Here is a 25,143-nt window from a genome sequence, read left to right as displayed (position 1 = left end):
TCTTGTGGAGCACGGGCTCTAGAGCGCAGGCTCAGTAGTTGTGGTGCACAGGCTTAGTTGCTCCGCAGCTTGTGGGATCTTCCCGGACCAGGGCTCGAACCTGTGTCCCCTGCATTGGCAGGTGGATTCTCAACTGCTGCGCCACCAGGGAAGCCCCTATACTTCTGATTTTCACCCCTATTATTACATTCTTTAAGGCTTCTGCTGTAATTAATGAAGTCTTACTAGATAAGACAGAAAGCATTAAAACATATACTTGGAATGTATACATGTAGCCGAACAATTAAATAAGATTAAAAAATAAAAGAATGGATTGTTGTGACCTGCAGCTCAGAGTACAAGTTTTCACATTTTCTTACCTGGTGTGGTAAGCTGAGGTCCAGGGACCTTAATGAGGGTTAAGGTAGGAAGGCCTTCTCTGGGGATGGCATATTCTCCTAGAGGCCAAGTAGCTGAAGAATGACATTTTGTAGGTGGTCAATGTACCTAGTTGATCTTGTCCCCAAGAAAATCAGCTAAGACATTTTGAGACCATGATAACTGATTTCAACGTTGTTTAAACACGTGGATAGTCAGGTGCTAATTTTGAAAGAGATCACCATGCAAATAGCATATTTTGATTTCATCGATAGCTTCATTCAGCTAAGCTTCATGAAAATCACCATGTTGTTATTTTTCTTATTTTACCAAAGACTGGTGCAAACTTTTTAATGGATGGAAATCGCAGGTTAGATAAACAGCTAATCCAGCAAGGTGGTCTCTCACCTGGTTGGTAACTGTACCCAGAATGTCCATGCCATCCTGCAGGGGAAGGTACCAGGCAGGAGGAATGACAAGAAGGCCCATGTGGGTCTGGGAGATGATGAAAAGATTAACAATGACTCTAAGCAAGAGAAAATTCTTAAAAAAAATTTTTTTTATTGAGGTAACATTGATTTATAACATTATATAAGCTTCGTGTGCACAACATTATACTTCTACTTCTGTATCCACTACAGCAGCTTACCACCAAGAGTTTACTTTCCACGCATCACCATATTGACCCCCTTTACCCATCCCCACCCCCTCTGGTAACCATTGCTCTGTTCTCTGAATCTACATGTTTGTTATAGTTTGGTTTGGTTCATTTATTTTGTCATTTTGTTTTTTTATATTCCACGTATGAGTGAAATCATATGGTATTTGTCTTTCTTCACCTGATATTTCACTTAGCATAATATCCTCAAGGTTCATCCATGTTGTTGCAAATGGCAAGATTCCATCCTTTTTTATGGCTGAGTAATATTCCATTCCACACACACATATACATACACACACATGCCACATCTTTATCCATTTTTCCATTGATGGCCACTTAGGTTGCTTCCATATCTTGGCTACTATAAATCATGCTGCAGTGAACATAGGGGTGCATATATCTTTTATAAGTAGTGTTTTAGTTTTCTTCCGATAAATACCCAGGAGTGGAAGTGCTCAGTCATTCGGTAGTTCTAGTGTTAGTTTTTTGAGGATCTCCATACTGTTTTCCACAGTGGCTGCACCAGTTTACATTATCCACGTGCACCGTGGTTTCCTTTTCTCCACATCCTTGCCAACACTTGTTATTTCTTGCCTTTTTGATAACAGCCATTCTGATAGATATAATGTGATATCTCATTGTGGTTTTGATTTGCGTTTCCCTGATAATTAGTGACGTTGAACATCTTTTCATGTCTGTTGGCCATCTGTATGTCTTCTTTGGAAAAATGTATGTTCAGTTCCTCTGCCCATTTTTTAATCAGGTTATTTGGGGTTTTTTTTGTTGTTCTTTATATATTTTGAGCATTAATGCCTTATTGGATATATGATTTGCAAATATCTTCTCCTATTTGGTAGCTTGTGTTTTCATTTTGTTGTTTTCTTTGCTGTGCAAAAGGTTTTTAGTTTGATGTGGTCCCATTTGTTTTGTTTTTGCTTTTGTTTCCCTTGCTGAGGAGGCATATCTAGAAAGATATTGCTAAGACTGATGTCAAAGGAGTACTGCCTATGTTTTCTTTTAGAGTTTTATGGTTTCATGGCTTACATTCAATCTTTAATCCATTTGGGGTTGATTTTTGTGTATGGCATATGATAGTCATGTAGTTTCAATTTTTTTTTTTTTTGCATATGGTTGTGCAGTTTTCCCAACACCATTTATTGAAGACTGTCCTTTCTCCATTGTATGCTGTTTGCTCCTTTGTCATAAATTAATTGTCCATATATGTGTGGGTTTATTTCTGGACTTTCAATTCTGTTCCATTGAGCTATATCTGTTTTTCTGCCAATATCATGCTGTTTTGAGTTCTAAAGCTTTAAAATATAGTTTGAAATCAGGGAGTGTGATATCTCCAGCTTTGTTCTTTTTTTCTCAGGATTGCTTTGGTTATTCAGGGTCTTTTGTGGTTGTATATAAGTTTTAGAATTTTTTGTTCTATTTCTGTGAAAAATGCCCTTGGGATGTTGATAGGGATTGCATTGAATCTGTGGTTGCTTTAGGTAATATGGACATTTTAACAGTGTTAATTCTTTCAGTCCATGAGCACAGAATGTCTTTCCTTTTCTTTGTGTCTTCTTCAGTTTCTTTGAACAATGTCTTATAGTTTTCTGTGTACAGGTCTTTCACCTCCTTGGTTAAATTTATTCTTAGGTTATTTTATTCTTTTTGTTGCAGTTGTAAATGGGATTGTTTTCTTAATTTCTCTTTCTGCTAGCTTGTTGTTAATGTTTAGAAATAGAACAGATTTCTGTATGTTGATTTTGTACCCTTCAACTTTACTGAATTCATTTATTATATCTAGTAGTTTTTTGGTGGAGTCTTTAGGATTTTCTGTATATAAAATCATGTCATCTACTAATAGTGATAATTTCACTTCTTCCTTTCCAATTTGGATGTTTTTATTTTTTTTATAAATTTTTTTCTTTTTTTAAAAATTTATTTATTTTTTGGCTGTGTTGGGTCTTCGTTGCTGCACATGGGCTTTCTCTAGTTGCGGCGAGTGGGGGCTACTCTTTGTTGTGGTGCGCGGGCTTCTCATCGCGGTGGCTTCTCTTGTTGCAGAGCACGGGCCCTAGAGCGCGTGGGCTCAGTAGTTGTGACTCGTGGGCTCTAGAGCGCAGGCTTGGTAGTTGTGGCACATGGGCTTAGTCGCTCCATGGCATGTGGATCTTCCCGGACCAGGGATCAAACCTGTGTCCCCTGCATTGGCAGGTGGATTCTTAACCACTGGGCCACCAGGTAAGTCCCCGGATGTTTTAATTTTCTTTTCATGGTTAATTGCTCTGGCTAGGACTTCCTGTGTTGAATAGGAGTGGTGAGAGTGGGCATCCTTACCTTGTTCCCGATTTTAAAGGAAAGCTTTTAGTTTTTCACTGTAGAGCAGCGGTCCCCAACCTTTTTGGCACCAGGGACCGGTTTCATGGAAGACAGTTTTTCCTCGGAATTGGGGTGGGGGATGGTTTAGGCGGTAATGTGAGCGACGGTCAGGCGGTAATGTGAGCGATAGGGAGTGGAAGATGAAGCTTCGGTCGCTTGCCCGCTGTTTACCTCCTGCTATGTGGCCTGGCTCCTAACAGGCCTACCGGTCCGTGGCCCGGAGGTTGGGGACCCTTGCTGTAGAGTGTGATGTTAGCTGTGGGTTTGTCATTTGTGGCCTTTATTATGTTGAGCTTCCTTCTATACCCATTTTTTTGAGTTTTGTCATAAATAGGTGTTGAATCTTGTGAAATGTTCTTTCTGCATCTACTGAGATGCTCATGTGGTTTTTATCCTTCATTTTGTTAATGTGGTGTATCATGTTCATTGATTTGTGGATATTGAACCATCCTTGCATCCCTGGGATAAGTCCCACTTGTTCATGGTGTATGATCTTTTTAATGTATTGTTGTATTCAGTTTGCTAATATTTTGTTGAGAATTTTTGCATCTATGTTCATCAGAGATATTGGCCTGTAATTTTCTTTTTGTGTGTTATCTTTGTCTGGTTTTGGTATCAGGGTAATGTTGGCCTTGAAAAATGAGTTAGGAAGTGTTCTCTCCTCTTCAATTTTTGGGGATAGTTTGAGAAGGACAGGTATCAAATCTTTGAATGTTTGGTAGGATTTACCAGTGAAGCTGACTGGTCCTGGACTTTTGTTTTGGGGGAGCTTTTGATGACTGTTTCAGTCTCCTTACTAGTGATCTATTTAGATTTTCTTTCTTCATGATTCAGTCTTAGAAAGTTGTATGATTCTAAGAATTTGTCCATTTCTTCTAGGTTGTCCAATCTGTTGTTGTGTAGCTCTCTTACAATCCTTTTTAAAAAAGTACATTCTTAGAGGAAGGTCTTGAAAGTTCTAGGGGCTTTGTTCTGGGACCAAGAAGGAAAGTGCACTCTGAGAATTCTGTTTCTCCTGGGTTCCTTCCAGTGAAGGTCAGACTGAGAGAAAGCAGTCACCCTGCTGTATCTAAGAGACTTTGTTTTGGAATATGACATTTTACATCCTCTGTGGTTAGTGATTGTAGCCTCCATGAAGGGAAAGTCTGATCTCAAGTGCGGGTTCTCTGCTCTTTTAGTGTGGCATTGTCTCTGATTTTACTTTTCTTTTTTCCTTCAGGCTGCTTGATAGGGGCTGTGAATCTCAAATCCAGCAACCGAAACCCAGTGGTACAGGAATATGAAAGTAAGTACAAGGGAGGGTTTAGGCAAAGGGGCACCACTTGGTGGTCTGGCAGCCGATGCAGGATAGACACACACAGATGTGCCCTGCCCAAGAGGCTTGGGGGTGGTTGGCTCCCCAGCAGTCATCTGATGTGCACATGTGAGTGAAGCACTGCTTCAGTAGCCCACGGGCAACTCTGCAGGCTTTCTGTTGGCTGAAACCTGATTCCTGGCCTGGCTTTGCGTTTACACAACCAAGAACGTTCTTATGTACAAGCAGAGTATTAGGGGGAACGTGTACTCTCTTTAATAAAAGTCTTTGCTAATCATCTTTATTGTTTTTCTGGCTAAAACTAAAGTCTCTTGGAGCCTGGAGCTAGCTAGATTTTTAATCTACATGACAGACCTAAATATACATATAGCTTGCAGGGTCTGGGTATACAAGTGAACCTAAAATTGTTCCACATTTACTGACAGTTCTCTTTTTTCCTTTGCTCATTAGGTGTGGAACTATCTTGTATCATTACGGATTCACAGACAAATGACCCCAGGATTGAGTGGAAGAAAATCCAAGATGAACAAACCACATATGTGTTTTTTGACAACAAAATTCAGGGTATGATCCTGTGGTCCTCTCGTTTGTACAGAAGGCCCAGGCATGCACTTGTGGCCAAGACTTTGCTCTAACTGGACCTGCATCTGTAGCCAGGATTGGTGTTCTGTCTTGTTTTACGTATGGAAAAGTCAACATCCAAAAGTAGTGAGAATAGTATATGGAACCTCCCTGCACCTGTGACCCTGCTTCAGTAAATATCACTTCATCAGTTAGAATTTTAGTTCACACGCAGCCGTCGCTTTGAGGTATCTGAGTGAACATTCTCCGCGGCCATCTCCCTATCGTGACCCACGACTTTATAAGTGACTTCATTAGTAGGACAGTATGGAACAGCAGGGGGACAGCAGCGCCCACTGTACACACCTGGGTGCCGAGCGCACCGCGTGGGAGGGCAGGGTCGGGGCTGCAGGGAGGTGCTGGGCCAGGAGCACGCGGGGCAGAAAGACATGGAAGCACAGGGAGCTTCTCGGAGGGACCGCCGGTTCTCGGCCCAGCAGGGGAGGGCGGACACGAGGTGGATGGCGCTTGGAAGGCCTCAGGAGGGGTGTGATGTGGTCCCACTGATGCTTTAGAGACGGGGGTGGTTGCTTTGCAGACGGGGCTGGTGGTGGGCACAGCTGAGAGCAGGGCCCAGTTCAGGATTCTTCTGCAGAGGCCAGGAGGGGGTCAGGGTAGTGTGGACGGGGCGAGGGGTCGCGATGGGGGGAGGGGGTGACCCCGGGGGACAGCAGGCGGATGGAAGAGTCAGCGCAGCTGCAGAGGCGGGCGGCCCTGAGCCCTCTGAGAACGTGACAGTGTGGGTTTCAGGGAAGGGGTGGAGGCTTTGTGGATCAACCTGAAGTCACGGCCTTTCTGCCTCGGGTCCTCCACATCATCAGGGGTCATGGGCTCCTAAAAACAGTTCTGTTTCCCCACCAGTATCCTCCCACCTCTGATTTACGAAGAGATGGCAATGTTATTCTCAGGAAACAAATCGGTTTTCTCTGGCAGCTTCATCAGGCTGTTCTTGATATGCCCTGACCGAGCGGGAATGTTCTTAAGCAACTCTGTTTCTTCCCAGAAACTGCCACACAAAATAGAGGCCTGGAGGGAGGCCTTGCCCTAGGGCAGGGCTGTGCCAACAGCGCCTGATGGGTTTGCATTTACTTGTTTCCCGCACGGTGGACGTTCTGACCCCTGCTGATGCCTGGATGACGAACCTTCCCACTAGAAAACGCCTTCGGAAATGTTCGCTTTCTTATCAAAAGCATTTTGCTGTTTCCATCACGTGTGGTAAATCCTTTCTAGACTTGTCACCAATTGGCAGGTTTAGTAAATTCATTTCTAATTTTTGTGTCATTTTCTTTTCTAACTCTTCCCCTATTTGTCAGTGCCCGGGTTCTTTGTACTTCTTTGAAAGAGTTACTGTGTCCTTTATACTTTAAAAATGTTTTAATTGAGACACAGTAATTCACATAGCATGAAACTCACTGTTTTGAAGCGTGTACTTGGTGGTTAGTACATTCAGCAAAGATGTGTGGCCGTCACTGTCAGATTCCATCACATCCCCGCCCCAAAAAGAAACCGTGTCCATCCCTTCTTCCCCGACCTGGCAGCCACTAATCCACTTTGTCTCTGTGGATTTGCCTGTTCTGGATGCTTCCTATAAATGGAATCATACAATATTTGGTCTTGGCTTCTTTCACTTAGCGTATCGTTTTCAAGGTTCATCCATGTTGTAGCAAGTGTCTGTACTTTGTTCTTCTTTTTTTTTAAAAAAAAAAATTTATTTGGCTTTGTCGGGTCTGAATTGCAGCACGCGGGATATTCATTGCGGCATGTGGGATCTTTAGTTGTGGCGCACGGGCTCTAGAGTGCGCAGGCTTAATTGCCCCACGGCATGTGGGATCTTAGTTCCCTGACCAGAGATTGAACCCGTGTCCCCTGCATTGGAAGGCGGATTCTTAACCACTGGACCACCAGGGAAGTCCCTGTTCTTTATATCAATGAATAATATTCCATTATAGATATGCCACATTTTTAATGCATTTCATCAACTGCTGTACATTTGGGTTGTTTCCATTTTTTGGCTATTATCAATAATGTTCATAAACATTGTACAGGTTTTTGTGCAAACGTAATTTTTCATTTCTTGGGGATAATGAGCAGGAGTACAGTTGTGGGGTCATATGGTATCACATGTTTAGTTTTTTAAGAAACTGCCAAACTCTTTTCCACAGTGGCTGGACAATTTTACGTTCCCCTTGGCTGTGTGTTTCCCCACATCCTCAGTAACGCTTGCAATTATCCATTGTTTTGATTCCAGTCATCCTAGGGGGTGTGAAGTGGTATCTCGTTGTGGTTCTGATTTGCATTTCCCTGACAGCTAATGATGTTGAGAATCTTTTCACGTGCTTATTGGCTATTTGTGTATCTTTCTGGAGAAATGTCTATTCAAATCCTTTGTCCATTTTTAATTAGGTTGTTTATTTGTTGAATTGCAAATTTTCATACGTTCTGTATACTAGTCCTTTGTCAGATATATGATTTTCTCCCAGTCAGCGGATTGTCTTACTTCCTTCTGTCCTTTGAAGCACAAAAGTTTTTAATTTTTTATGAAAGGCTCGTGAAGGCTGATATACCTTTGGGTGTGTGTGGGCTTGTGCTTTTGGTGACCTAAGAGATCACTGTCTAATCCAAGGTCATGGTTATTCATGTCTCTTTATTCCTAAGGGTTTCACAGTTTCAGCTTGTGCAGTAAGGTTTGTGTTGTGTGTGGTGTGAGGTAGGGGTCCACGTCATTCTCTTGCATGTGGGTACCCAGTTGTCCCAGCACCGTTCGTGGAATGCTGCTTGTCTTTTAATGTTGTTTGACTTGTTTTCTCTTTTAATGGGGAACCCTTCCTGGGAATGATGAAAAGAAAAGGAGGCCCTTGCCTTAACAACAGAGACACACGGCCACGTCCTCTTACAGCCCAGGCGCTCCCTCGGTGCTCGGCGTTCTCACAGGAACGGAGACGAGCCAGTTGCAGCTTTCCTGCCGAGGCACCAGAGATGGCCCCGGAACCTCCTCCTTCAAGCGGCAGAGCTGTCTGTAAAGAGCCCCTCAGTGCCCTGTCTTCTCCTGTACAGGAGACCTGGCCGGCCGTGCAGAACTGCTGGGGAAAACCTCTCTGAAGATCTGGAACGTGACCCGGACGGACTCAGCCCTTTACCGCTGTGAGGTGGTTGCTCGGCACGACCGCAAGGAGATTGATGAGATTGTCATCGAGTTAACTGTGCAAGGTGCGGGTGCACGTGGGGTGGCGGCCCCTGCCCTCGGCTCACGCGCCTGCCTGTGGGGAGAAGACCGGCTTCCTTCCTTCCTTTGCTTCTACGGTCACGTCCCCGGGGGTGTGGTGCTTGGCGGGGCAGGGCGGGGAAGGGGGAGCTCAGGCTGCCTGCGTTGGGTTGGAGGTGAGAGGGGGAGCTTCTGCCTCTTCTGTCCACCTGCTGGAGGGGGTGGAGGCACTGGGAACGCTGGGGGGGTCACCTACGGGGGCAACCACAGGCGGCACGAGCCGCGGGGGAGCGGGCCTGCCCGTGATGCGGTGTCTGGAGCCCGGCTGGCTCTCCCGTTTTTGGAGCAGGTTCATCGTGGGCTGTGGTAAGAACAGGGCCCTGTTGCTGACCGTAACCCCCTGCCGTGCTTCTCCTGCAGTGAAGCCGGTGCCCCCAGTGTGCAGGGTGCCGAGGGCTGTGCCTGTGGGCAAGGCGGCCACGCTGACCTGCCAGGAGGGCGAGGGCTACCCCCGGCCGTACTACAGCTGGTACCGCAACGACGTGCCGATGCCCACAGATTCCAGGGCCAACCCCCGGTTCCGAAACTCCTCTTTCCTCTTCAACCCTGACACGGGCACTCTGGTAAGGTCTCTCCGAAGAGGGGCGGGTGCGCACGTCTGTGTCGTGGGAAGAGCGGTTATTAAGAGACAGTAAACTTTACGAGATGGCAGCTTCGAACCCCGCACGTCGGGGACCCTGCCCTCCCTTTACAGACAGAAAAGTTGTAAGGGGGCCAAGGAAAGGGGGCAGTGACTGAGGAGGGTGTAGGTGGCCTGGCCGATGCTGTCCTCGGGGCAGAGTCGGGAGGCAGCTGGGACTTGCTCCCTGGCCGCACGTCTGATGTTGAGGAACTGCTGGCTGCGTTCGGCACGGTCGTGGCGTCGTGGGCACGACTTTAAAAAGTCCTTCTGGAGACACACAGATGTTGGTGGACGACCCTGTGGTGGGGAGTGAGGAGGCAGCGGGCTGGAGTCGCGTGCAGTGAAGCCCGGCTGCGCCGGCTCTGGTGCCCCTGGCACGGAGGGGGCTCACTGGGCACCGAGCCCTGTCGTCGGGTCCCCGTTCACTCCCAGTCCCCCAACAGGTGTTCAGCGCCGTCCACAGGGAGGACTCGGGCCAGTACTACTGCATCGCGTCCAACGAGGCGGGCTCGGCCCGCTGCCAGGAGCAGGACATGGAAGTGTGTGAGTGTCTCTGCCGAGCCCCGCCCTGCAGGCCGGCGGGTGGATGGGACGGTCACGCTCGCTGGTGCCCCTCAGCTGTGACCCCTCTGTGTGGGCACACGGGCTCCACCCGGGTCCGGTGGGAGGAGGCGAGGACGCACCAACGAGCAGCTGTAGGACTGACGCGCGGGTCCTCTCCTCATCATGTAACTTTTAACGAAGTTTCATGAACTCCATTTCTTTGGTAACTGATAGAATTATCGAGACACAAGGTGCTCCAGAAATGTATCAAGTTTAACCGTTTTGCAGTAAGCTGAAACCCAGGGTTTAGCCCCAGTAATTCTACCCTGTTCGGGTGCTTCTTTCTCTGGGGGTGTTGGCTCTAAGGGGGGGTTGAGGGCAGGACAGGGTTAGATTCCAGAGCCCACCCTCACCTGTGGAGTCAGCCTCCAGGGGACTCTTCTGGCTGCTGTCAGATTTGGGAAGCTGCTCTCGGCAGGAGGAAGATTCCTGGGCTTTGCCCCAGACCTCTGGACTCTCTACGGATAGAGCTTGGGAACTGACATTATGAAATCAGAATTTCAAATGGACTTATTTTTAAATAACAGTGCACCCACATTCAAGAACACTGTACTAGAGAGAATTTCAGCAGCTTCCGAGTTAGATGGCTTTGGTCGCTACACCCCGTGTAGTTTCTGTTGCATTTTTAGGGCCCCATACTGAAACGAGAGAACGCAGCTGAGGGTCTCCCGTGGGATGGCTGGTGCCGCGAGGCCACGTTTGCACCTCATATTTGCCCCTTTAAAAACAATCCGCAGCAAAGGGCAGCCCTAGAAATTTCGGCATTTTTTCTTCCTTAGGACTCTGGCTCCTAGCTGTCTTTGTAGTGTAACCATGTCGTCCAGTAATAATGTCCCCAGAGGATTGTGATGCCCCCGCAGGCAATGCCACGCGGCTTTGGTGCAGCGGGTGGGTGTCATGGCCTGTGGGCGGAGGTGCTCCGGGCCGGGAGGGGCAGGGGCAGCAGGCCGCGTCTTCTGACCCCTCCTCTTCTCCAGATGACCTCAACATCGGCGGGATTATTGGGGGAGTCCTGGTTGTCCTGACTGTACTGGCCCTGATCACAGTGGGCATCTGCTGTGCCTACAGACGTGGCTACTTCATGAACAATAAGCAGAACGGGGAAAGGTGAGCCTGTCCTACACGAACGAGGTTCCAGTGGGCATGTCTGTGGTCCACCGGCGGTCACTCGGCTCCCCCTCCTCTGTTTCAGCTACAAGAACCCAGGGAAGCCGGATGGAGTTAACTACATCAGGACGGACGAGGAGGTAAGGCAGCCTAGAGGCTGCAGTGTCCCAGGCGGGGAAGAGGACATTCCCCTGAGAACCAAGCAGGTCCGCAGAAGAGATTTCTGAGTCACGTCCGAAGCGCGAGCCTCAGCCCTGCCCCTGGCTGTGCGCTCGCGGGGCACTCAGTCCACAGGCCTCGCGGCCTCTCCTCAGAGCATGCTGTGGGGAAGCGGTGTCAGGCTCCCTTCCCACCGCACGCTGGGCCCTGCGTGGCCGTGGGCCGCCCTCTAACCCGGTGTTGGCCTTGCAGGGCGACTTCAGACACAAGTCCTCGTTCATGATCTAGACGGCAGCACGGCCGCATGCATACGTGGATACCTCCACGGGGGACCCTGCTGGGAGCAGCCCCGCGAGGGGAGCCAGACGGGGCTGGACATGCACACGAAAGCTTTTTGTTTTGGCCAAAGTTGACCGCTACTCCTTTCTTACTTTTTAACAAGCCACATGAATAAAAGAGTTTTCCTCAAGATGGGCACAGTCACAAGGCCAAAAAGTGACCGGGTTCTCAAGGCCGACCCCATCGGGGTCTGGGTGGCCTCAGGGCGGGCGCCAAGGGCCCGGGAGGTGTGGTGATCTGCCCCGTGGCAGGTGGTGTTGGCATCGGTATCCAAGGGCTGGCAGAGGGGGTCAAGGCGTGAGCCTCAGCTGCAGTGACCTGGCTTCACGGTGGCCCGTGAGCCAGGGGCCGAGTGGTCAGGCCACTTCGTCCTGAGGCTTTGCTGTCACTGCCCTAGTGTCCATCTTGGGGAATCTTTTTGGGTCAGCATTTTATAACAACAGTCCAAATCAGGAAGGTAAATTGCTTGTTAGAAGGAGGGAATCTTCTTACCTGTGGGAACCCTGCTCATCCATGGAGGGTCCCAGTGTTGAAGGAAGACCTTCATCTTATGCTAAATCTGAAATGGTACTGATACAATGTTCTGCTTTTCTATGGGTGTTTATTTTATAAAATTTTACATTCTAAATTTTTGCTAAAGATGTATTTTGATTATTGAAAATTTCTATTTAAACTGTAAATAAGTTGTCATACAATGTTAAATAACCTCTTTTTTTAAAAGTTCAACTTAAGGCAGGAGCTCAAGCTGCTCCTGTTCAATTGGAAACACCACTGTTTCTTGTGCTTAGGAAACCTTTAAGAAAATTCCAGTTGAGTATTGTCTTGGTCTGTTGGCATCTCTCCAGAAGAGACATGAGGGGCTCTCGGGTTAGCTTCAAGCTGCCTCTTCCTCGGGCTACTCAGACCACCTCTGCCCCAGACCCACAGACACAGGGTGCAGACCGTGCTGGTTGGTGCCCAGGGTCGGGCCGCACACCTGCCCGGAGTGGTGTTGGCTCCTGACTCCAGGCCAGCCCGCCCACCGACCCTCGTCCGAAGCCCCGACGCTGACTGTGCGTGGATCAGCCCTACCTAAGGGTGCCATTCACCTACCACGTGGGTCAACCCAGGACGGCGGCAAGGGGGCGGCAAGGGCGGGGTCCTCGGTGTGGCACCCCAGCCTAGCTTCCCTGGGACAGAGGTTTTTGGCTGAAGATGGCTCAGGGAACAGCAGCCCTGCTGTCTGGCTTTTAAATTCATTTTTCTTACTTGTGTAGTTCATATGACGGTCCAGGGCCAAAGGCAGTTTTGAAATCAAATCTGTTAACTACATTTATATTTTTTTAAAGACAATGAACCCCACTGTCCCTCTCTGCCACAAAGACAGCACAGGTTCTGTCTCGCCTCACAGGAAGCTGTTCTGCAGGGCCGCAAGGCCAGCCTCTGAAGAACAGCAGGAAGGGCGGCTGGGCGACGGCCCGACTGACGATGGGCAAAGTGTGTGCCTGAGTCAAAGGCAACTTCCTGATCGTGCCCCACATGCTGCCTGCTTTGTGGGGGCGTCAGGAACAGCACCCTTTGTTCTTAGCCTCAGACACGCTGCTGTGTTAACTCAGTGTGAAGCCCTTGGGAGCAAGGAGCTTCTCAGAAGGATGCCTCCGACTCTGTGTTACAGGATGGTTTTTATGTAGAACATAGTCGTCTTGGGATGAAACTTTCACTGTCTTACTTGAATACTCGAGACTTCCGTTGCCCTTTCTTTTCTGAGTCGTGTGAACGCTCTGTCATGGAGTATTTGCAGCAGCAGAGGGCAGCACCTCGTCACGCTGGGGTGCCTGACTTCTTCCGTCTGGGTCTTGAGAGCGTAGACCTAAGACCGTCCCTTCATCCTCAGCTCCTCTGGGTGGAGAAGGGTAGGGCCCTTCCGCCTGTGGGGGCAGCTCCAGCCTCCTCCTCGGTTGCCATAGTGATGGGGTAGTCTTCTTGCACCCTAAAACCTCCGCCCCGGTGCCACGTGACCTGGCTCTGACGGAGGAGAGAGGAGTGAGTGTGGGGTCTGGGAGGTTGCTACCCGTCACTGTAAAAACGCAGACAGAAAAGGAGCATCGAGTGATTTTAAGATGTAAACGTTGCTGGAGACGCGAGGCCACATGGGCTGCCGGGGCCTTTGTGTGGCTGCAGCTGTACACAGTGCCACAGACCTGTGCTACTAACACACCTGTGAGTTGGTATTTCTTAAACCTCATTTATAAAAGCTTCTAAAAAAAAAAAAAGCAGCTCAGCCTCTTCATTTCTCTCCTTCCTGTGTCGTGTCAGGCGCGGCCCTAGGTTTGAAGCGCTGGACGGAGGTGAGGGTGTTCGCTTAGGGGCAGCCCTGTGACTGACTCCGTGCACGCGTGTCAGCTCACACACGGGAGCTGGGGGGTCATGACGACATCCACCCTCTTATCCAACCGCCCCGTCACATGCAGGACACGCAAGCAGCAACCCTGTGCTTTTACTTCTGTAGAACTGGGATTAAGACGTGAACCAAACAAATTTCTTTCTGGTCATTCTTGGACAAAACAAGTGCTTTAAGGTTACCTGACGGCACCGACAGAGGAACCTAAGGCCACTCTCCCGCAGGAACAGCCCTTAGCGGACTGCGTGCGTATCAGCGCCGCTCTTGCTCCGGGTGGGGAACACACAGGGTTTTCTTAAGCAGAGACGTGTGGTCTGTGCTAAGATGTCTGCTGTGAGGAGACAGACAGAGGCAGGGGCACAGGACCTGGACGTTAAAGACAGATTGAGTCCTTTTTCCCTAACGGGGAAGATTTGGGTTCTTAAACACTTTATGTCAATTAAGTGACTACCGATAAAAGCCCTGCTCTAAAAATACTCAAAGGCTGTACTCATACTTAACTTTTATTCATTTGAAAAAGCTTTAAAAGTCTGCAATTTATAAATAAGAATAGAAAAAATATTACAATCAAGATTTTGACATCAGATACGGGAAACTATGTACTTAGTATAAGGGACTGAAACCAGCTAACAGAAGCTTGACTTATAGAAGAGAGAGCTCAAGGATTGTGTTCTTTAACGACCAGAACAGCGCTTATGAGAAGGGACTGGATATTTTCAAAGCTTTTTTTTTTAAATTCACAAATCTCTCGGTTTATTGCACACAATTAACACATGACACAGGCTGGCTGAAGTGGGGAAAAGAGGGTCACAAGCCACGGTGGGCAGAAGCCGGGGAAGGAGGCCTTTCTGCAAGAGCAGGACCTCCAGTCCAGCAAGGGTCCCTGGAGAAGCAGAGTGGGAAGCCGCCCTCTGACAGCCTCCTTCCGTCTGGAGTAAAGTTACAGTATTAAATGCCTAAGGCATTTCTCTAGTATTTTACACTTTTTAACCAGGTATTTCATAAGGAGAAATTGAAAAGGTTGACCAACCACACAGGTGAAAAGCTGGGCGGCGCTGGACTCACAGGCGAGCCCTTTGCTCACGGTGGAAGCGTCTGGGGCCAGGGGCACAGTGGTCAGTTGGCTGTTTTCAGGGGGGCCTTGCGGCGTGACCTCCTGGGGGCTGTGCTGTCCTTTCCTCTGGCAGGAGATGTCACTTTCCACTGCGGGGGCTGCGGGGGCCTGGGGGGAATAGGCGTGTCACCTGGGGTGTCACCTGGGATGGGACGGCCCCCCGCCCCCCAACGGGAACACGTCTGGGCGGGGGCTGGGGAACTTACGGCATGTCGGGCAGCGACAGACAAAGAACGTTGTCCCCCTGGCCCGGGGCCTCCGACACCCCCAGACTTCCTGGGGTGCCAGCACGGCTCGTGGACCTGGCCGGGGGGGAGTGGCCTCTGACGGGAAAGGGTGTCCGGGGTGAGCTGATGTAGCTGAGTCCCGCTCCAAACGTGACATTCTGGATGGTCCCTGGGTGGCGGGGAGAGTCAGGGGAGGGTTAGCGAAGGCCTTCAGGGAGAGAAACTGAGCGAGGTCAGACGCGGGTCCTGCTGCGGGTCCACCCAGGCCCACGCAGTGCCCGAGCCCGGCCTCCGTCATCGGGCCACCCTGCAGGACCAGACCGCTGGTCTGACCGCCCTCCGAGAACCGGCGCGCACAGCCTTGGCTTCTCGCCGGCCACTTGTCGTGCCTGAGGCCCCACCGCAGCTCAGAGCCCCCTGCAGAGCCCCCCGCTCTTCCTGTCACTGCTCCAGAGTCCCCTGAAGATGCTGCCCTGCTCCCTCCCTCCCTCTGGTCACTGCAGCCCTGCTGTTACCCTGGATGTCCCCTCGCCTGCCACCTCCCCTCCCACCTTGGTCAGACTCGGGCTCTGCGTCCCACCGGTTGTGTGAGCTACTGTGGGAACCTCAAGTTTCTTAATCTCTAAAGGGGAGACACATGCACCTCCCTCAGGAGAACTGCCAGGTTTGAATGAGATCACTTGTGTTAAGTCCTTAACACAGTACTTGGTACAAGGTAAGTGCTGAAAACACTGAACCACGACTGTCGTTTACTACCTGGGTCCCCCCATCCCGAGGCAAATCTGTGCCCAGATCCGCGTGTGCACCCCGGTGCTCCGTGCTCAGGGGGCCTGGCCCCCACTGCCCCCGAGACGCCCCCACCTCGTAGCCGGTAGGCGCGCTGTCACTGCACGCGCCAGGACAGCCAGGCTCTGGGCATCCCCTGCGCCATGGCTGGCTAGCGCCTGTCGGTGCATCCGTGGTGCCGTGGGCCCAGGAGCCTCTTGCGCCCCCTGAACAGGCAGCAGCAGGGCATGTTTCCACCGCTGCTGTCCAGACCCTGGGCCCCCGGGGGCTCTGAGCCCCCTCCCCGCACAGCCTGGCGCGTCCAGGCAGCAGCACCTTCGCCACCGACTTACAGCCTAGGAGGGACTTGCTACCCCCCACCTCCCCCCATTTTCAGTTAAAATCTGGCTCTGAAAATCCCTCATTTCCACTCGGCAGAAATGCCGTGTCCACGCCGAGTGCAGCTGAGACCACTTCCCCATGGTCACCGCACCTGAGAAGTGGTGACAGAACCGGTATATAAACCAGAGAAGGCAGAACGTGGGCTTCTTAAGTTATCTGATAATTCTCAGAGGAGGGAGAGCTAGGAGGAAATCTTCCAGCATTTCTTTCTGGTTCAGTGTGAGGAGAGAGCCCCAAGAATTTTACATTCAAGAGACTCGAGAAAGTAGTCTCACTTCCAGTGCAAATCCAAGCGGCAGCAGCCGGGCCTCCTGTGAGGGGCACGTGCAGCCAGGACAGAGCAGGGACTGGGGGACAAGCAGAGGACGGGAACTGCACCCCCTCCCACAGCGTCTGGCACCAAACCGCCACGACCGGAGCACAGAGCATACACCGCACTCTTCTGCTTGAAAAAGGGTGACTTTTTACGTACATAACATTCGACCCGTTCGACATACAGGAGCCCAAATTACCCCTGCTCTTCATGACAAAAGCTGTCACGATTCAGGCGTCATCTGGGGAGGGGTGGGGTAGGAGTTCTGTTCATCCACTAATCTCCCTTAAAAGGACGACTTGGATGAAAATCATCTCTAACGGGTTAAGTATTCTAAGAGCTCACAGGTAACAGAAGCACCAGGCAAGGCGCACGAACACAGCATGTGCCCAGTAAGCGCTCGGTGACGGGGCAGACTACGCGACGGCCCAATGCCCTGAGGCCTCAGCATCACAGGCAACGGCTCATTCCGCTCCTCCTGTAACAACGCCTACGACCAGCGCTGAGAGCGCAGTGGGGCCGGAGCAGGAGCACCCAAGTTCTTGCCCAGCTCGGCCACCCACCTGACCTCTTACCACGCCGGCTCGCAGCCCTCAGCGTCCAGGCCCGGACAGCCCCCGGACATGGTGAAGAGCAAACAGTTACAAACCAAAGCCAGACGGACGGTGAAGGACTTGCAAGTGTGGTGCCAGGGGCACCTCATCCACTCTGAAGGTCAAACGGGGCTTCTTCTGGAAGTGAAGGGGTGACGGCCAGGGGAGGGGCCCCAGGACGCGGATGACAGGAGAGCGGGGCTCCTGCACCCTTGGGAGGACTGCCCACCCTGGGGTGCAGAGCCAGGGGCAGGTGGCGGGAGATGGGCAGAGGCCCATGGGCCACGCCAGGCGGGGCCTTGCAAACATCCTACAGACTCTGGACAGGCAGAGTTTCTTCATACTGCAGTAATTTTCTCAAAATAATGGTTTTTATGGGTTTTGAGATAATAGGCTATATAAAACGAGTAATAGGAATAAACACACTTCTAACTCACCTGTTTTTAAATAGAAGGAAAGCACGGGACGTTAGAAAAACCTCCCAGTGGGAGAGAGAGGACACAGGCTGTCCTCACGGCCAGCAGGGGAGGCCTCAGCCCGCTCGGTCAGCCCGCAGTGATGCGCGGTGCCGCAAGCGCTGACGCCTGGCCCCTGAAGTGGGTGGCCTGAGGTGCCGGCCACCTGAGGAGTCACAGGTGTAAAAGCACCTGGAAGAGGGCGGCGGCCAGCTGTGCCCAGTCTGACCTGATGCCCCGCGACGAGGCTGAAGCAGCTCTGCTGCGACTCCCGCACACGCGGTACCTGCCGCAGAGCCAGGAGAGCGGCTCGTCCCCGCGAACCACTTACGGTCAGGGGTGCTGATCGCCCGCTTCGTTATGAGGTCAAGAGCTCCGCTGGACTCCTGCTCCAAGCCCTGCGAGGACACTGGGATGAAATGGGAGAGCATTACCTCTCTGAAAACCCAGACAGCCCCAGAGACAAAACATCCCAATAAGAAAAAACACTTGCAACTACACAATACACTTAATGTCCCAAATAAAGTGTTCTTTTAAAGAAGTAATTCAGAAAGATACAAATAAATGACAAACACAAGAAACAACGGCCTTTCTCACTGGGATTCAAACAAGTGGAAATGAAAATGAAAATTTTTGGTCTATAAAGCTCAGCAGAGAAAGTGGAAAATTATGAAACCAGTGTTTCTCTGTAGGACCTGGGCTCTCATGGGCCACGGCAGGGGTGTCACTGAGGGGAACTGGAGACGACAGTTTGACCATCAAAAGGTTAAAGACATTCAGGGGGGTTAATCCTAAAGATCACACACATACAAGACTGTATGTTCCAGGATGTTCTTTGCGATGTGATTTGTTTCAAAACGTTGAGAAAACCTACATTTCCAGGAACGGGCAGGTGAGGAACACGTCATGGCCGCCAAGGCACTGCAAAGGGGCGACGGGAAGCCCTCCCCGTGTTGCTGTGGTCGTGGGACTGTGTGCAGGACAGTTACGAAGCCACGCAACCTCCACCACAACTGCATACACAAAACCACACACACACCTCACAGCTACGGCTGGGTCTCCACATCACCCCATTTTCCAGATCCTCCATCATAAACAGGATTGTTTTACTCCCTGTGACCCCAAGTCCCCAAAGTCCCTTGTTTAAAGACAACAAACAGAAATGCTTTGATGGGGAAGGAGAAGGGGGCCCGGGTCTCCGAGAGCCCTGGAGCCGCCTGGTGGACTCACCGCGCTCAGTGGGCTCGCCTGGGCTCTCGGGACACATGGTGAAGGGTGGCAGCCCCGCTCTCCGGCCGCTTGACTCCACGGCCTTCTTGACGGAATTCAGGATGGCGACGGTGCTCGGCGACATAGGCCTGTTGTCGCAAAGACACCATGAAGCACAGAGGCGAGGCGTGCCTCACCCTCCCTCGGGCCCAACCTGCGCCAACACGCGAACAATGCTCAGGGTGACCTGGGAGGTGCCTCTGGGGACGTGGTGACTCGGCCCTGCACACCTGGCTTTGGGCACCAGCCTCTTCAGTGGCCCGGTGTCCAGGGACAGAGGTGCAGGCATGTGGGCAGCGTGGGGCCTGGATGTGGACGGCTGGCTGGCGGCAGTACCCATGGTGCCATTTTCTCGGCTGGCAGGAGCTGGCGTTTCCAAACTTGGAACAACCTGTTGCAGAAGAGAAATTAAGACTATGTATCTTCCAACGCTTAACGTCAAGAAATGTTTACACCCTCTGAGCAGTTCCGTGTCAGACCGGTGGCCCCGGCAGCTGCCTGGCACGGCACTCACAGGGCTGTCAGGGATTCTGGGAGAGCGGCTCACCCCGAGGGGGCCTGTGGAGGAGACCGGGTTCTCTGCCATCAAAGAGCAAGGACCCTCAGCAGGGTCCTCGCTCTCCGGGAACTTGCACGCTCCCCACCGCCCCCCCCCCCCCGCCCCCGGCTGGGACTCAGTGACTTTCCAGATGGGCGGGGGCAACAGAGAGAAGGCCCTTGGCGATGTTGTCCGCGGGACACAGGAACACTGAGCCACCCTCAGGCCTCCAGCCACCCCAGGGCCTCGCTCAGACGATGGCGCTCACACGTGCATGCTAGGACACGCCGGGGAGGCGGGTGGCAGGGAGCGGACTGGAGAAGGGCCGCCCACCCACCTGCCCGGCCCGCGCCCCCTCGGCGCTCGCGGCTGCCCTGTCTGCCTCGGCCCGCCGCGCCAGCTCCTGCTCCTGGGCCAGCTGCTCCTGGTACCGCTTCATGTCGTACTCGAGCTCTGAGGCCAGCTGCTTGTCAACCGCGAAGAAATCCTTGATTTCATCTCGGTAATCCTGCATCACCTCCTAAAACAGACCCAAGGCATCCGTGAGCATTCTCTTGAATAAGGGAATGAGCTCTCCCACATGACGTCATCAATAACAGGAACAGCACTGAGGACACGTGCTGAGAGCAGGCGGTTTCCACTACGTCGACCGACGAGTGAACCTGACGGTATTTCCCCAGGAAGTGCCGGCTGCACTGTACTGACCATATGAGCAGGGGCCTGAGCCCCTGGACGCTTCCCGCATATCTGCCAGGTAACCCGGAATCCCACAATCTTAGCCTAAAGCAGCCCGTCACAGGGCACAGAACTGCCCTGACAGCTGGATGGGGGTGGAGGTGTATCTGGGCAGCCTGACTCGGCTCTGGGTCACCACCAGTTCAAAGGCTCTTGTGGTGCCACGAGGTAGCCCCTCAGGAATCCCAGCCAGAGGTTGGGGAGCGGGCAACACACAGTGTCCTGGCTGGAGCCGGCCACGGGGAGCTGTCCACACTGGCTTTCTCAGGGGATGCAGCTGCGGCTCGGAGCCATCTGTACGTCCTGATGGAGGCTGTGAGCACATCAGGGCGAGGATGCTCTCAGGTCTTAAGGACAGATGCTAGGACCCAGCCTCTCTGCCATAAGGAAGAAATCATTTTCCCTAACACGTTGGCGGAAGAAAAGATCTACCGTGGCCCCAACCACTAGGGGATGAGACCCACCCAGTCCTCCAGCCACCCCAGGGCTCCCAGGTGGAGGAGAGGACCGCGGGAGCTGCTCCGATGGGGTCCACACGAAGCCGTGCCACCCTCCTCGGTTAAAGCCGTGTGGCCGTGCTCGGTGTGTGCTCAGAAACGGGGACTTACTTTCCTCACATGTTTAAGGAGTCTACCTAGGACCTAAGCTCTTTTTATTCCTCTCTGAGGTTTAGCAGGGCAAGAAAAACATGAGTGACCTGAAGTCCTCATTTTCTCCACAGTCAGCCTGTCTTTCCCACCTTCACTTCTGTATGATAAAGAGATATTTGAAAAATTATTATTCAATCTAATTCTTTCAGAGCCTTTTGGAAAAAAATGATTCTTAGCATTTTTTGAGGAAGAAAATAGCCTAGTGTAAACAAAAAGGAAAAAAATGCTGCATTTCTTTCTAATTGAAAGATTCTGCAGAGAGGCCTGAGGCCTCATGTATGTCCGCTCTGCATGTACGTGTGCCCCACCGTGCAGACCAGGGTCAGGACGCCCCGAAGCCACTGCTCTGGGCAGCATCTCCCGACTGGGAACCCAGAGACAGCTCTGGAGGTAAGAGTCCTGAATTAAACGATGAGCATTTCCACTTTATCCCACGTGAGTGAACTAAGACGAGGGCTCTGCTTGTGGCCGCAGCTGAGAAGCTTCAAAACTGAATGTAACTGTCAGCAAGGACAGACTCAACTGCCTGAAAAAGGCAGGACCAGCTTCCGAGGAACCTGCGGAGTCAATCTGTCCTCCCCACAGTCAAAGGCCGGCCTGGGGCACAGCTCCGAGCCCGGATGGACCCACGTTCAGGACTGCGGGACATCCTGAGTAACCAACGGGGGCGTGGCACCAACCACAAATCCCAAGGCCGTCTTTACCCTGAGATAGTGCATGAGTTCCCGCAGAGCTGGGATCTTATTCTTCTCTAGTACAGACTTCAGGGAGATGATAATCGGAATAATATTTTCTATGAAATTCCTCTTCTGAACCTGTGGTAACACAAACAAAGACTGTTTGAGATGCACAAAGTTCTGAAAGACAAAGACTTTCCCTCAGCCTAGTTCTGCCTGCGTGGCCGATCTCGTACACGACCTAGGTTTACTTTTTATTTTTGATATGATTCTGGGGATTGGAGAGGAACGCCACCTCAGCTGGGGAGACTGTAAAACCATTACCTCAAAATGCTCAGAGGGCTTTGTAAAGCAGGATGCAGACAAGTACTATTCTTATTTCTAAACAAGAAAAAGAAACTAGAAATACAGTTAACCCTTGAACAACCCCAGTCTGTAAGTTACAGAGATTTTCAACTACCTGGGAAGAGGGGGGTGTCCGTGCCCCAGCCCCTGCACTGCTCAAGGGACAACTGAATGAAGAACTTGACACAAGCTCCAAACCTCCCCACAACCCACCAAGGACCCCTGGCTCCTCGCCGGACCCCTCCTTTCAACATCCTCCCTGGGACTGGGGACATCCGCGTCCCTGCAGGTAGGAGGGCGACACGGGAGGGGCCAGGCCTGGAGACGGTTTGCGTGTCCCCCTCTGTAACTCTGCACACATTTAGAATGTGCTGGGTATTTACACAGTGCCTTCGCAGTCTTCACCAAGAACAATCACTAACCACAAAGGTCTGCACTAAATCTCTTAGAATTAAAAATAACTCATTACAGTAGCCCACATATGCAAGACTATCATTCTGAATCTGAAAATTATTCTTTTCCTCATTTACAGTCACTAGTATATGTTCCTTACTTGTAATCCACTCATTTCTAAAAAGTCTTATCAGAGATCTTGAAACAGGAGGGCAAAGACTAAAGGAATAAATAATAAAGATGAGTCTGAGCAGAGGCTAAGTATAGGGATAGCCTTAAAAAATGGCTTAAATGCATTCACTCCATAAATATCATCCAACACCTTCTCTCTACCAGACACAAGGCTAACCTCCAGGGCTACAGAAATGAGGCCAAGAACTCTTGCCTTCAAGTTACTTCTAGGCCAGGCTGTGCGTTACAGTGTGTGGCCAGGTGACGAGTGGCAGGTGTTAAGGGACTTTGGAAGGGGGATGCCTAAGAGGGAAGGAGCAGGGCGGGATGTGTATCAGGGAAGACCTTTGGGATGTGCAGGGATTGGGTGGCAGCAGGGGAGGACGGGGTGGGACAGGGCACCTTGGGCAGAAACGGCAGCGCGCAAAGGCACAGAGCAGGAGAGCACATCTCCACGGAGGCCGAGAGTCAGCGGGCTGGAGGGATGGGAGGAGGCGTGGAGGGAAGGGCACGCTGTGCACACAGGAGTTCTGTGTGCCTTGAAGAAGAACTGGGATTTTATCCAGAAGGTGACAGGAAGCCACCAACCCACTTATTAAAGATATCATTGACGAGGTGTAACTTACATACCGTAACATTTACCCATGTTAAGTGAACAGATGAACAAGTTTTGGCACAAGTATATGCTGAGTAACCAACACCACATCTAGATAATCACCCACGATCCATGGCCCCAAAAGTCCCCTGGCTCCCCCTCTGCCTCAGTCTATTTTAAGCAGGAGAATAAAATGATCAAATTTGCACTTAAGAAAGACTGCCCTGGCAGCAAGGCGGTGCACAGCCCAGAACAAAAAGAAACAAGAGATGGAAATGGTACAGGTTAAATAAATGCGGAGCTAGTGGGAACGTGAGATAGACGGATTTGTGGGATGAATGGACAGGACCTGGGGACACATTGGATGTGACCAAAGTCCACTCCTTTGGGCTCAGAAGCCTTCAGGGCTCAGGTGGCAATGCAGGCTCAGTACCAGAACCTGGGCCTGGTGAGGACCACAGCTGTTGTTCGAATCCCAATCCTCGCATGCACTGGCCAAGCAGCGCTCTGTGCCTGGCCTGCCAGACTCGGGCTCCCTTTAGGGTAACTTGGCAGATAAAGGTGCCCTTCTCCACAACAGAGCCCCTGGGAACCACGATGAGAGAGACACGTAGGAGGAAGAAGAGATGAGCGATTCTGCCTGAGATGCCCGCAGCACAGCCAGGCCACAGGCTCGCAGGTCCAGGCTCGCGGGAGCCGCTGGAGCCACGGGCGCAGGTGGAGAACAGCCCCCCCCCCCCAGGTGAGCGTTGAGGCCGCTGGGAAGAATGAGGCGGGGCCTTGGCAGACAGCCGGGACTCGGAGCAGGGGGCGCACAGGCCCCTTTCGGGAGCAGCACACTCACCTGGGAGATGAGCTTCTTCTGCGCCTCCTGCATGACCACGTTGGCCAGGGCCAGGTCTTCCTCCTCCACGAGCTGGTCCTTGTCTGGTTTGGCCCTCATCGCCAGCAGCTTGATCTCCTTTGAGCTGAGCACCTCGAACGCGTCCGAGAGCAGCTCGCTGGCTTCCATGTCCAGGGGCAGGACGCCGTCGGCAAAGCACGCTGGAGGAAGCAGAGATGGGCTTCTGAGAGACGCTGCCGGGGCCGGGGCAAGGGGGGATGCGCCGCCGGTGGTCCGTCGGCCTGCACGGCACGGCTGACGGCCAAGGACATAAGGGCCCCCCGGCTGCAGGGCAGCTGGGTCCCTCACACACGTCTCATCCCCCACGCTGCCGGTCCTGCCTACCCAGGACGCTCAGGCAGATTTTGGAAGTGATGTTGAACCGCTGCTCGTCTGTGAAGTGCTCCAGGAGGAACTTGTAGATTTTCATCCGCTTCTCCTTGTTTGTCTTCCCCTTCAGTGAGAACAGCCGCTTCTCTCTAGGGCAGAACAGGACCCTCTGAGCCCTGCCCGTGGGCGAGGCCGAGAGGAATTCACTTCCAACGGCAGCTGGAGCCGCCCGCACGCCCAGGAGGTGATGCTGCCCGTCTCCCCGCACCCCGCCCCAGCGGCGCTGACCTCTCCGACTGGGGGAACCTGTTGTACTTCTCATGCTTCTCGTAGCTGCTGAAGTGGAAGATGCACTCGATGAAGTGCTGGAAAAACATGGCAGGGTTCCTCTTCAGCAGGAGGTGGGCCAGGCAGAACTTCCCAGTGCTGCGGAGAAGGGGACAGGGGACCGTGTGCTACCGGGAGACAGCCTCTAAGTCACACCAAGACCCTGCAACAGAGGGGACCGTGGAGAGGGTGGGCGACAGCTGCACTCCCGTCACTCGGCTCCTCGGCCTGTCCTGCCCTGTGAACCCAGGTCTCACCACCAGCTCTCCTTGCAAAACTCACAGGCCGCTGTCACTGAGCTACACCTCACATGCAGGACTCCCCCCCGCCAAGCCAAAACGGCTCCTTCAGGCGGACCCGCTGGCCACGACCACCCGGAGTGAACCTCACCCTCCCACCCCAACTTGAACCCTGAACCTTCTCGAGCACCGGATTAAGCACAAGAGCAGGTTAGTTCGGGTCAGCAGGACAAGGACCCGCCACAGGCAGCAACCGCTCGACCCAGGCTGCACAGGGACACATAGGGCCCAGCGCCCACGACCCCAAAGCAGGCACACGTCGA

General features: G+C 52.0%; 2 protein-coding genes across 3 annotated transcripts in view; one reads left to right on the top strand and one right to left on the bottom strand.

Moving 5' to 3' along the window:
* The window catches only part of JAM3 (junctional adhesion molecule 3), a 59,264-nt gene extending 45,615 nt beyond the window's left edge, over window positions 1–13,649 (top strand). Inside the window, exons 2-9 of one of the 2 annotated variants that reach the window (XM_061202968.1) lie at window positions 4,611–4,676; window positions 5,157–5,270; window positions 8,382–8,534; window positions 8,950–9,152; window positions 9,655–9,754; window positions 10,792–10,921; window positions 11,007–11,061; window positions 12,810–13,649. In XM_061202968.1, the coding sequence (XP_061058951.1) occupies window positions 4,611–4,676; window positions 5,157–5,270; window positions 8,382–8,534; window positions 8,950–9,152; window positions 9,655–9,754; window positions 10,792–10,921; window positions 11,007–11,061; window positions 12,810–12,845 (857 nt within the window). In that variant the 3' untranslated portion in view covers window positions 12,846–13,649. Of the gene's footprint in view, window positions 1–4,610; window positions 4,677–5,156; window positions 5,271–8,381; window positions 8,535–8,949; window positions 9,153–9,654; window positions 9,755–10,791; window positions 10,922–11,006; window positions 11,062–11,332; window positions 11,550–12,809 lie in introns of those variants that run through there. The other variant, XM_061202967.1, reaches the window with a different exon arrangement.
* A 782-nt stretch (window positions 13,650–14,431) lies between these two features.
* The window catches only part of NCAPD3 (non-SMC condensin II complex subunit D3), a 59,245-nt gene continuing 48,533 nt past the window's right edge, over window positions 14,432–25,143 (bottom strand). The window contains exons 25-34 of the mRNA XM_061202220.1: window positions 24,543–24,680; window positions 24,270–24,403; window positions 23,886–24,085; window positions 21,565–21,675; window positions 19,813–19,995; window positions 19,168–19,328; window positions 18,899–19,026; window positions 18,000–18,077; window positions 15,120–15,309; window positions 14,432–15,021 (exon numbers count right to left, since the gene is read on the bottom strand). Of these exons, the coding sequence (XP_061058203.1) occupies window positions 14,916–15,021; window positions 15,120–15,309; window positions 18,000–18,077; window positions 18,899–19,026; window positions 19,168–19,328; window positions 19,813–19,995; window positions 21,565–21,675; window positions 23,886–24,085; window positions 24,270–24,403; window positions 24,543–24,680 (1,429 nt within the window). The 3' untranslated portion in view covers window positions 14,432–14,915. The remainder of the gene's footprint in view (window positions 15,022–15,119; window positions 15,310–17,999; window positions 18,078–18,898; window positions 19,027–19,167; window positions 19,329–19,812; window positions 19,996–21,564; window positions 21,676–23,885; window positions 24,086–24,269; window positions 24,404–24,542; window positions 24,681–25,143) is intronic.

Source organism: Eubalaena glacialis, chromosome 10, assembly GCF_028564815.1.
Source record: "Eubalaena glacialis isolate mEubGla1 chromosome 10, mEubGla1.1.hap2.+ XY, whole genome shotgun sequence".
Taxonomy (NCBI): domain Eukaryota; kingdom Metazoa; phylum Chordata; class Mammalia; order Artiodactyla; family Balaenidae; genus Eubalaena; species Eubalaena glacialis.
This window is presented reverse-complemented; position numbering and strand designations above follow the sequence as displayed.